At 45.8% G+C, this 12,580-nt stretch overlaps 1 protein-coding gene across 18 annotated transcripts in view; it reads left to right on the top strand.

Annotated features, from left to right (window-relative positions):
• Positions 1-12,580, top strand: part of MAP4 (microtubule associated protein 4) — a 176,621-nt gene that overhangs the window by 84,378 nt on the left and 79,663 nt on the right. For 14 of the 18 annotated variants that reach the window (XM_073230519.1, XM_073230520.1, XM_073230522.1 and 11 more), the window contains exon 3: positions 4,629-4,697. The exons of the other annotated variants lie outside the window; for them this stretch is intronic. In XM_073230519.1, the coding sequence (XP_073086620.1) occupies positions 4,629-4,697 (69 nt within the window). The remainder of the gene's footprint in view (positions 1-4,628; positions 4,698-12,580) is intronic. 18 annotated transcript variants of the gene reach the window in all.

The following is a 12,580-nucleotide window of genomic DNA, read 5'->3' as shown; positions in this document are numbered from 1 at the left end:
TCCAAAAAGCACTCGGCAAAAAGAGAGAAAAAAAAGGGGAAAAACGCGCGATTTCTTCCGTCCTCAGGTGCTGGTCTCAGGCACCCACCCACCGGTCCCACAGGGAAAAATGCGGGATATTCTTTGTCCTCAGGTGCCGGTCCCAGGCACCCGCTCACCAGTCCCGCCGCCCTGCCTCCCTAGCACCGGGGTCCCTGTCCCTTTTAGGCTTCCAAAAAGCACTCGCAGAAAAGAGAAAAAAAAAAGGGGAAAAACGCGCGATTTCCTCTGTCCTCAAGTGCCGGTCTCAGGCACCCGCCCACCGGTCCCGCAGGGAAAAACGGGGGATAATCTTTGTCCTCAGGCGCCGGTCCCAGCCACTGCTCACCAGTCCCGCCACCGTGCCTCCCTAGCACTGGGGTCCCCGTCCCTTCAAGGCTTCCAAAAAGCGCTCGCCCAAAAGAGAAAAAAAAAAAAAAAAGGGGAAAAACGCGTGACCTCCTCCGTCCTCAGGGACTGGTCTCAGGCACCCGCCCCCAGGTCTCGCAGGGAGAAACGCGGGATATTGTTTGTCCTCCGGCGCCGTTCCCAGGCACCTCCTCAGCGGTCCCGCCACCCTGCCTCCCCAGCAACGGGGGCCCGTCCCTCTAAGGCTTCCAAAAAGCGCTCGCCAAAAAAAAAACTGCTCCGGTTTCTCTCCACCCGCCGGGAGCCGGGGGGAGGGGCGCTCGGGTCCCGCCGGGCTGGGGCTTGTATCTTACCCCCTTCACAAGGCGCTGGGTTCTTGCAGGTGTGGATGTGGTCTGGATGTTGTCCTGTGTCCTGTGGTCTCTATTTTAGGAAGATTTTTCTTTGTTATATTTTCATAGCTCTATGTGTTTTTGGGAGGAGATTTCCACTGCTCTACTCACGCCGCCATCTTGGCTCCCCATCGAGGCAAGTTTTTTAGAAACTATTTTGCTTACGAAGAATCATTCAATTTTCCCTAATATTTTTAATATGGAGCAACCTGTAATTAAAAGTGCGTTGATGCAGGAAGGCTGCTGTAGAAGCTGATGACAGTAGTTGCTGGGCGCTCTGTGGCGAACTGGCTGGACAGGCTGTGGGGCTGGGAGGGGGACTTTTACTCTGTATGCTTTTGGACCAGTTGGGTTTTGTACACATGCATTTATTACCCTGTTCAAAAAGAATAATATAAAGTTTATAATTACAATGTAAGTTGGTAGTAGTACTGCCTTGTTTGAGGGAAGCTTGGCTACGGGTAGACGGTATGAGGAGAGGTGGCTGGTCGGAGACACTGAAGAAAGGCAACGAGGTTATTTGGTCTTGTAGAAATCTGGTGCAGCGAATGAGTTGTCTGTTATGGGGACTTCTCTACTGTGAGTCTAATTTTTGTAGATTATCAAACTGATGGTTTTGACGATAATGATGGGTATTGTGTTTGTATTTTGCCTGGAGAATATTCCAATTAAGATGTTTTCTCTTCTGCATACGTCTTCACAAGCAATGGAAAGGCCCTAGATTTGTTATTTTTATATGCCTTGGATTTTGTTACTGGGTGAGGTTCAGAAAGTTATCAGTGGTGCTTTTGATGTGATTTTTAGCAGTCTCACTTCAGGCGACCACAGAAATTTATCAGCTAGTTTCTGCCTCCAGATACAGAAAGGGCAGCTGAATGGTTCACACATAATAGACCTGCTTGGACAGAGACGACTTTGTTTTTTTTAATTCTCATGCCCTGACCCCAACTGGCCTCAACTGAAAATGAGTAGTTAGAAAATCAGACTGCCTTAATACTTCACCCAAAGTAGGAAAAGTTACTTTTTTCTTGAGGTGCACTTCCTGCCGGAGGCCTGGAAACGGATCCTACACAAAGCCCTTTCCTCATTTCTGCCCCAGTGGGCTGGTATTTTGGTTTCACAGGGAAGGTGCGAGGGATGCTGGCTGCTGCTGGGCCCGTCATTGTCTTTAGGCCCTTCTCTGTTGATGAACTTTATTCTTTCCCATTTACCCCTGTCGAGTTTTGCTTCTACAGGTATTTTATCTTAGCATTGCTCTCTTGAAGCATCTAAAAAGCCAAATACCTGGACATGAAAGTGGTGTCCCATTACTTCTGAAATGCCTGTCACCTTGGGGAACAATTCTCAAAATACTTTTTCAGGTCTACGTACCACTTGGTTTTTTTGTCCTTCCAAAATGTCATCTTCCTAATGTTCACTATTAGCTCCATGTGGCTCCATTTTCTGGGATAGACGAGGCTTTCTCGCGTATGAATGACAAAGCAGTAACACTTCCTTATGCCGCTCTGCTCACTTGCTGTTTGAACGAGCACGGAGCACGGTGAGTTTGTGGGCAGGTCACTCTAGTTTTCCTGCGCTCTGTGTGTGTTGGGGCTGAGAGGATGCTTCCCCTAAGTCCAGGAGGCTTCTGAGGTCGGCGCTTGTTCCCTTGAAGGTTCTAACCAAGGAGAGTAGTTCTCAAAGTGTGGTCCTTGGACCAGTGGCATCAGTATCACTCGGGAGCTTGTTCAGAATGCAGTTCTCAGGCCCACGTGGAATCAGAAACTCTGGGAATGGGGCTGAGCAGCTGTGTTAACAAGCCTTTGCAGGGGGATGTCTTGGATGTACGTCTGAGTGAGAATCACAGACCTAGGAGGAAGGGTCTCAGGGCGGCCGGCAAAGAACGGTGATCTTGTGCCAGCAACTGGGGCCTTCTGTGGCGCTGACTGCATTGGCCGCCAGGGGGCGGGCCTGGCACAGGCCTGACTGGGTGGGCACGTGTGTGCTGAGACCAGCCGGAGCCCGTGTTTGCCCAGAGTACACTCCCCGTGGCCCTCCTCACAGCACACGTGCCCTGTGAGCTTCCTGGTGCTCCCTTTCTTTGCCAAATTCATTGGCCAGCTGTGGGACTCTGAAATCTTTTGTGGGAGAAGAGATTTTTAGAAAAAGTAAATTTGAGTATCTTTGTATCTCAGAACATGTAATTAGCTTACAAAAATTTGTGTAGTTTTCATTTCTGTGTGTTTAGCTGAGATACTTTTCATTTTATGCAGTGGTAGTGCATAAAAAAAATGTGTCAGTGAAGGCAGGCAGTATGGCGTCTTTTGAATTAGGACTTAAGCGGAAAAATGGAAACCGTATGAAAGAGCCAAACAGAGGTGCTGGAAACAGAGAAGATATTAAAGAAGATATAAGGGCTCATCAGCAGACCCAAGGCAGTGAGGAGCAGGACCAGAGAACTCGAAGGCACGCCAACGTGCCCAAAATGAAACACACGGGAGAAGGAGAGAGAGACAGCGTCCTAAAGCTGTGGGACGATGCCTCAAGGAGTTCCCAGTTCACTGGGAAAGACGCCTCGAGCGGAAAGAAGGGAGGGAGCAGAGAGCTGTGAGATCGGAGAGGGCGAGCGGAGATCTTATTCCAGGGTGGGAGCAAGAACCAGGATCTTATCTTTGGAGGGGAGGGAGGGTGGGGACCCACACACAGTGCGGGTCAGGGGAGCTTGGGTGCGGATGCTGGAGGGGCAGGGCTCAGGGTGGAGGCCTCTTCTGACCGGGAGGTGAGGTCATGTGCCAAGAGACGCAGCTGAGGGGCCGTGGGACGCAGGCGAGCAGGGCTGGTCGGGGCGGCCACTGCAGAAGTGCAGGAGTGCGAACTGACCGGTGCTGGGTCTGGGAGGAGGTGGGGAGTGATGGCACTAAAAATGATTTTCAGTGTCCTATTGGACGACACCTGCATTATAACCTCTTTCAATTTTGATGAAGCAAAGAATTGGAGGCTGTCTAACCTAGAGGATTTGTTAGTCATTTAGGCAATTGACTTTGTTGAGGGGCTTGTTTCTGTTCTATGGTCGAAGGATGCCTTTGTGGGTGTTTCTCTTTCTCTGAGTCTGTTTGTCGTGTTGAGCATCGTATCCCTGTGACGTTCACTCTCTGCACGTGACGTCTTTGGTGGTGGTTTTCCTCAGCTCTTGGGTGCTGCTGTCTGTGGCGAGTGGTTCCATGATGCGTCTCCTCCAGCAGGCATGCTGTGAGGGTGGCCAGCCCTCTGGTGTCGCTGCCCTGGTGAGCCAGCCGCCTCTCATGACAGTGTGCTCAGTCTCTGCCTGGGTGCTGGCCCAAGGCCGACTGCAGCTTGGAGGCTTGCCGCCCTGGCTGTCTCTGCGGGTGGAGGACCTGTGAGTCCTGCCTGCCGCCTCCTCTGGGCAGCTGTTTCTCCCTCAGTGTGGCCAGCTTGCCTTCATTTCCTTGGGCCCCCATGTAACCCTCACGCACAGGACCAGTGGTGTGGTGCCTCGGAGCATTGGGTTTGAATCACAGGTACTGAACCTGTGGTACTTACGAAGGATTCACTGAATGTGAGGCCATCCTTAACAATTTACAGAACAGAGAAGACCTTGGCCTGCTGTGGGACAGGGAGGGCTCTCCTGCAGTGGTGCTGGACCGGGCTGGCGCATGACAAAAATGAGTGACTCAGTTTTGGCCTCTTTCTGTGTTTCCTTTTACTGGATCTTTAATTTTTGGACAGATTTTTATCTGCTTTAAGCTAATGCTGTCAAGAATCACAACAATTGTCCTAGTCAGGCAGTGTTGGACCTGTCTGTCATCTTCTCTCTGTCACCATGGTAATTGCTCTTTGTGGCTGTTGCAGGCGTTTCGTCTTCTGACCCACCCGTGCTAGCCAACGGTGACCACGGACCGGGAGGGCGTGACGCTGCAGGTGAGTGGTTCCCATGACCCCCAGATGTGCAGGCGAGGCGGTCATGCAGACACCCTGGTGAGCCCCTCTGAGGGGGGCGCTAGTGGGCGCATGTGAGTCATTTGTAGGCATACTGTTCTTGGTGTATTTCAACCCAGGGCATCTGCCACGTAGTGTCTCCCAACAGTGGAAAGCGCAGTGTAAATTGCCTTTGATGTCGTTTGAGTAGGCATCATGGCTGTACCACCAGAGCTGGGTCAGTCTTAGCGATGTGCTCGCAGGTGCGGAGACGGAGACGCTGTCAGTGTCGCCCTGGAGGCCTGGGGCCGCCGCAGCCTTGGGGCAGGGCTCCTCCCCGAGCACCCACTGCACCGAGCTCGCTTTGCAGGCCACAATGTTAGGAGACCTGGGATCACACGGGGAAAGTTCTGCCTTTTCTCTTTTGCCTCAGTCTTTTTTTTCTTAAATGTGACTGTTGGAGTTTGTCTCTGACTTGAAGTTGTAGCCCGTTACTGAGCTTTGGTATTTTGTCAGCTAGCCCTGAGCTCTGGTGCGTTTCTACCTCAAAACCAGCCCCAGCCCCTGCTCCCAGCATGTTTGTAGAGAGTGGAATCCTCGGAGCAGTGGCGTGGCCCACAGGGGTGTTACTGTGTAAATCTTTTCTTAGGTGGCTGATAGGAGAGTCCTGTTATGTTTTTATGAATAACTGCACTTAATTTGCAGTTTGTGCAGGCTGGCACTGTTGACCCAGATGAATGAGCTTCTTGTGGGCAAGTGCATTGCTCTCTGCAGAGAGCTCTTAACTGGGGCGTGACCCTTAGTTTCCCTTCCTGCAGTGCAGGAAGCCAGAGGCACGCCGGGTCCGTGTTTCTCTTCTTATATGTGTACCTCTGCCTTGACAGGCCTTCCCGTGAGCCTCTGTAGGGTTTCTCGGCTTCTAAGGCTTCCAGAAAGCCTTCTGTTAGCAGTAGCACTTCTTCCCGAATTTGGTCTTTATATTCTGTGACCTTTAGGAATGTTGGATATGTCTTTGTACCTCAGATTTATTGATGACTAGGTTCTGTTTGTTGTGAATATTAGTTTTACCCAGTGACATTAACATCTTTATTAGCAACTCATAAATTTGGAACGCTCTACTTTAAAAGGTAGAAACAACCAGAAGTGCTACCTTATCTTCAGGTTTTGTGAACTGAAATTTTCATATTTCTTTGATAATCTCAGTCAAATGTGTATTGGCTGTTTCTCTGCGTGCTTTAAAAGCAAAGTCATCTATATAATTTGGTATTAAGAAAACATTTATAGAAACATCCCTGTGATTGATTAGAGGAGAAGCAGCTTGAGCACGAACTTTAAAAAAATGAGGAAACTCAGTGACCAGGATGCAGTGTGAGGGGCAGGAGAGGCTGGGGGGGTCAGTCTGGTGAGCAGTTGAGGGTGGCCGCTGTCTCCTGCAGGAGGGAAACAGCTCCAGCAGGACGCCACGGTGGTCACGGGAGACCCAGACCTCACGTGGCCGTTCTCCCCTCTGTGGCAGCTCTGGGTGGTACAGGAAAAAAGAAGGGGGCACATGCCGCCTGGCCCTCACCGTTTCAAGACTGAGTTTTCTGGTGGCGATTCAGGAACTGCCCACTGGCATGCGAGCAGGTCTTTCTGCCTTTGGAGACCTCTCCACCTAGAGGCAGAGAATATGGTGTCTCCAAACAACTAAAATACAGTTGCGCCCCTGGGAAGATGTTTACATTCTGACCTTGACCTCTTGGCTCTGGTAAAGCAGATGCTTTGCTGAAAAGGTGCATGTTTCACTGGGGGTGGGAAGGAGCAGGGAGGGGCAAAGCGTGCATGTGTTTGGAGCATGCTGTGACTGCATTCTAATGTGGCGTCACTCATGGGAGCGTGTAGGTCAGGCCGTTGGAACATTCCCATTTCTGCTTCCTTCAGAATGTTAACTATAGTCCTTAAAGCAGACCGGCCCTCCGATCACGTCTAGAGGGTTGTGAGTGCCTTCCAATGTTGAACCTGCTGTGCACTAATGAATGACCCCCGCTTTTCCACCCTCTCCTACCCCTTCCTGCTTCCTCCTCCCTTCTGTTCTTCTCCTCCTAGAAGCCTAGCGTGTCTCTCAACACTGGGGCTGCTGCAACACCAGACCAGTGATCTTTCCTAAGCACCGTTGCACTTGTAAGACCTGCAGCATTTTGCAGAGCTTTGCTTTTCCTTCCTGGACACGATATAGAAGAAGCCGAGGGTAGTTCTTCGGGGCCTATTTCTGCTGATGCCTGAGCAAACCACCTGCTTCCCCTTGTGCTCTGCAGGCCTTCATGGAACCTCCTTTCCCTTTGTGAGCACAAACTACAAGATGAATTCTTTTAAATTTTAGTGTTTTATAAGGATCATCTAATGTCTTTTGTTTCTTATTCTCTTTTAAAACTCACTTTATCATTTAATTCAGTCTCACATTTTTCTTTTCTTTAAACATTTTTAGTTGGCTTTTTTGCATTTGGTTTTCAGATCTTCAGCATGAATCAGGGTATTGGAACACCAGATGGGAATGTGCTTTCATAAAGGGATAGTGTCCGCCAGCACTGCAATGAGCCCACCTCCCTTCTCCTCTCCCTCCCTCTCTGAGCTTGCTTTTAGGGAAGGGCAATAAGTCTTTCAGGCTACCTAGGTTTCTCTCCACCTTACTAAAATCTGATTAATGATAGCTATTTTAAAGTTTTCTGATTTAGAGTAGCTCTGATTAAACTTTAAAAAGTATTTCCTCAAATTAAATCCTCCTTTATTATTTGCAAGTTAGGCTGAAGTTGTTTCTATTATGAAATTATGATCCATTTGTCTAGGCTTAGAGTCTCCCAAAATTTTGACCATATTATTATTCATGGAATTTTATAACCAAAGTTACTTTCTTAACATGATCAAGAGCTTTCAAAATAAGAATTGAGAAGTGAAGGAAAATGAAGTCCTATGTTGTTGGAATTCTTGGAAGTTGGTTGAGATAAAATAACTTTTTCTGTGAAACATGAGAATGAAAGTAAATTGTAACACGTTGACAACCCACAACCAGCTTCTCAGGTGGTTATCTGGCTGGACCCAGCCTGGTTCAGGGTCAGTGTCTGGCATCCCTGTGCTCCCTGGAGATGCTGGTAGGGGTGGCGGACCACACATGGAGACTGTGTGTTGGGGCCTTTGCCACCAACACTAGCATTTGTAGTCATTCTGAGCATTGTGTCAGTGAGACTTTCTTATTCTTGTTCCTCATTTTTCCTCTTACTGATGTTGCAGGTTTTTATAATCACCAGGCTACTGATTGTTTCAGATTAAATAGTTGGCACCATGTCTGAGGAAGATTTTGAGATATACATTTTTCAGATCCTCTGATGCAAAACTTTTGAGATGGAAACATTAGAAAAATATTTTGAAAATTTAAACTGAATCCCTGCAGTGATTTCTTGAATTTAGGAAGTGTCCCCTCTTCTGGCCACATGTGGGGGTTTCTCTGCCAAGAATTCCTCCTGTGGGTTCTGAGGGGAGACTTAGGAGGCACATAGATGGAAGTGCTTATGCTCCCCTTCGAAGCAGTGGATAAAAAAAAAAAGTGACTGCAGGAGGGCTCCCCCTCCAGTAAAATAGCTCTTTCTTTCCCTTTGGTGTGCAGGTATTTAATAGAGGTTTTGGTTTTCTGTTTGTTATTATTATTTTTTTTTTACACCAGGGCACTTTTCAAAACTTGTACTGCTAACTTTAGAAAATCATGTTTGACATTTTTCTATCACGTCTGACCAGTTTGTGCAGCTTGTCTGAGTGACAGGTGTTGGAGAAGCTGGGGCGCGACTGTCCTGTTGCAGTGATCAGAGGCTTGTGCTCACACTTCATTACTGGCTTTGATTTATTCCACTTTTATTTCCATTTCACTATGTTTTTGTTTGAAATTTGTTTTTTCCAAATATGTTTTTTTTTGAATGTATGGAATTAAAATTTCCTACTAAAAGCCAGCTAAAATTTGTTTATATTGTTAGCTCACTGTTTCACTTGGATGTTTCATTTTTAAAGGCATAAATTGAACGTTTCTGTAATGAAATGCTGTGTTGCTGTGAGGGTCACACACAAGTGGCCCAGTATCTCCTGGTGAGGCAGCCAGTGAAGGTGATTGTGTTGAAATGTGATGTTTCTTACATGTAATCTCTTACTTTCTCCTCTTTTTTTGGCCCAATGTTGAAGACGTAGAATTTTGTTTTAAAATAGTATTTTATAAGTTCATGCACCTAAGTTTATATTTTTTGTGATTTTTTACACTTCAACAGTTTGTATGGGAACATTTTAATGTTATCATTGTGCTAAATAAATTACACTAATAAACATTTTACGTTAATACCTTATGGACTGGCTTTTGGCTGGAGTCTTAGTTATTGAAGTATAATGTCACTAAGATATGAGTTGGTAAATAAAGACTGCAGGCATGAGTTCTGGTCTAACAAGCTACTGATCCCACTTCTAATAATTCCATAATTCTATGGGCTTTACTTTTTGCCAGGCACTTTCATTTAGGTTGTTGATTCTCAGAGTGACTCCCTTTTATCCAGAAGCTAAGAGTTAAGAAGCTCAAACAATTGGTTTCGTATGGCATCTGGCGAGAAAGACAAGGGCAGGGTGGCAGTGTGCGGCCACTCCAGCAGGCAGTCCGCGGTGTGTCAGTTTCTGTTACGTACCTTCTAATACTACCGTATTGTTTGGTCCAAGTAAAATTCACTTCCACGTTTTTCCTAAAGTGCCTTCTAAAATAGCAGATAAAACTGTTACGTGCAATAACATTTTAATGTTGTAACTTCATTATTAGATAATCCAGTATGCTGTATCTGGGAGGAATTTGATGGAATGCCCAATAACCCTACTTTTCTTTGATTAGTGCTTATATTAGACAATTTGCAAATGCTGCATGTTGACTGAATTAACAAATTGAAAAGATTCTATGCCTAAGGTAGTTTTCATGGCATTAAGAACTTCTTAGCTTGGCAGACATTTCTTTTTATTAAGAAAGCTCAATTTAATGCTTTTAGGCTTCCTTTTATTAAGAGAGCTTAGTAATCTATTAGGTATAAAACACAGGAATTTTAATACTATAAATAATAATTCACAACCCTCACTAACTTTCTTATAAGTATCCTAGGTCAAAGCTTTTGGTGACGGGGACAGTTCTTGGATCTTGTCAGTGCGTTCATTTTGGTGAAAGCGAGATGGAACGTGGCTACAGTTGATTGTTCCCCCTGTTGACCTAGTGTGGCCTGGGACGCTAGGAAGGCCCTGGGCGAAGGCGCAGGGCTGGTGGGGCGGGCACAGCGAGTTACATTTCTAGGTCTTGGCTTTGTATTGATAGTGTTGCCATTACCGTGAAGCCTTAACAGGAACTAACCACGAATAGTTTGGAGCGTGAACCTCTGTGCTACCAGATAACTGTTCCTTACTGTCTGGGGCTAGATGCCGTCTACTAAGTGCTCCGCCAGTGACAGTGCTACTGGCGGTTACCACTCTGATCGGAGTAGCAGCTTTGTATCGTAATGACTGTTGTCAGCGAGAAGTGGTATCAGTCCCTTGGGTTGGAGCAGCAGTGAAGCAGTAAAGCTGCTTTGTTAGAATGTCTTGATGAGGGAGGCGTCCTTCGTGTTTCTTCACAGCCTCTCATATCTTAAGATAGAATGCGAAGGATTTTACATTAAAAAATTCTAAGGCACCAAACGTGAGATCTTAACAGAGAAGTCAATCTGTAGTGTTAAAGCTTCTGAGCAGCTGTTTCAAGCAGCCTGTAAGTCGGCATCATAACTCTTGAGTCCAAGCGGAAAGCTGCCCCTGTTTTCCTAGATGCAGACCCAGCAAGACCTTCTTTCCCCATCTCCTCCCGAAATCCTAGAAACAAAGCTTTAGTTGTTTTCTTTCATTTTCCAGGTGTGAGTTGCATTTTGGAAACACATCATTTCTAACACCTCATGTTTCTTAAAGTTTTTTTGTTCTTGGTCTTCTGGTAAAAATGTCAAACTTCTCAGAAAAAATCCACGTGTACTCATTGACACAAGATGTTAACGTTTACTTCCAGAGTGTTTGGATCCCCCTTGAAACTGTCCCATGGGCCAAGCTTTAGAACTTCTATCTCAGCAGAGCATGTAATTATACTGTAAGCCATTTGACTTCATTTTCTGTTGGAGCTTGGTTTTGAAAATTAGCTCCAATTCTGAGCTTTGAGTGAGCCCATAATTCTGATATACTTTTTTTAACCACAACTTTATGTGATTTGCTTCTCTTTGTGGAATGAAACTCCACATTATGCCAAAGGTATTTGTAGATATAGAATATTTTGGGTTTTTTAATTTATTTGTAACTGTGACTAATGTATGAATACATTTTCCTTTCTAAGAAAAAATAAAGCATTATAGGTACAGCCACACTCTGTCAGAGACCAGAGGATTTTTAATAACAGAACTACCATTTGCATAGAGTTTCATGTAACACATTAGCGTTTGTCAGGCTCTTTTACATGTGTGTCAGTGTAGCCACTTTCATTTGAAGAAGTTGAAGTTCGGTTAATAACAGAGCTTGAAACTGAGCAGAGCCTGGTAAGAGCCGTGCACTATGCACTCTTCCACAGCGTGTGGTGTCAGTGGGCCCTCTGCATGCCGGCTGAGCTGAGTGGACGTTGGAAGGAGTGGACCTTGGAAGGCCTGTTTAGAGGCCTAGGAGAACATCCGGACTGAGCCGGCGGCTTTGCATGTCGGTAGCTTGAGACGTGATCACTGGAAACAAGAGCGGGAGCCCTGGAAAGTAACATTGGGAGGGGAAAAGCTGGTACGGCGAAGTGTGCCAGCTTCGTCATGGCTGTGGACAAACGGGGCCTGGTCTTGTTGGGGTCTTCTGCGGAACAGTGTTGACCGCATCTCGGAATTTTCGCCTGAGTTACAGGGTTGTGTAGCGTTTGTTCATCATCTCCATTTTGTTGGTTAGCTGCTGTATTTCTGGGTTGCGCTTATGCAGTGCTGGACCACAGATGTCGAGATGGCACTGGGCAGAAAACTCCAGTTTGGTGGAAATAAAACGCTAGCAAATCACACCTACATACAGCTGTATGCTGCGGCTATAGCTGGACTGAAAGAGGCTTGGGCACAGGAGGTGTCCAGTTAAGCAGGATTTGTCGGTGTTTGCCTGGTTACAGGGAAGGAGGAGATCCTTGAATTCTGTGCAGGGAAATGTGAAGCTACTCCATCTGTCATGGAACTAATTCTGAATCCTAGTTGTTAAAGTATAAATTTTAGTTTTGGAATTTCCCACCCTAATGTTTTCTTCTTGAATCAGTTTCAGTTAGTTTCTAACTTCCTAGGAATTTGTCCATTTTCATTCAGGTCGTATAATTTGTTTGCATGCTATTGTTATTAATACCCCCCACAGACCTCTGTTTCTGTGACACTGATTTGGTGTTTCTTTTCTGATTCCTTAATCTTAGGGATCTGAGTCATCTCTCTTATTCTTGATCAGTCTAGCTAAAAATGTGTCAATTTTGTTGATTTTTTTTCAAAGGACTAATTCTTGGTTTTGTTGAGTTTTCTCTATTTTTCTCTTCTCTGTTTCACCTATTTCCAGTCTAACCTATATTTTTGCCTTCTTTCTGTTGGTTTGGGTTTAATTTGCTATTTTTTTCTTCCTACTTTCTTAAGATGGAAGGTTATGTTACTGATTCATGATTTTTTTTTTTTATGTCCACCTCCTTTTCATGTAGGTGTTTACACTATAAATTTCCCTGTAAGCACTGCTTTAGTTGAATCTCTTAAGTTTTGGTGTGTTGTATTTTCATTCATCTCAAAGTATTTTCTAATTTCCTTTGTGGTTTCTTTGAACTTTTGGTAATTTAGGAATGTGTTGTTAAT

Source organism: Manis javanica, chromosome 3 (assembly GCF_040802235.1).
Source record: "Manis javanica isolate MJ-LG chromosome 3, MJ_LKY, whole genome shotgun sequence".
NCBI lineage: Eukaryota > Metazoa > Chordata > Mammalia > Pholidota > Manidae > Manis > Manis javanica.
The sequence above is the reverse complement of the archived record's forward strand: the minus strand, read 5'-3'. Positions and strand labels throughout refer to the sequence as shown.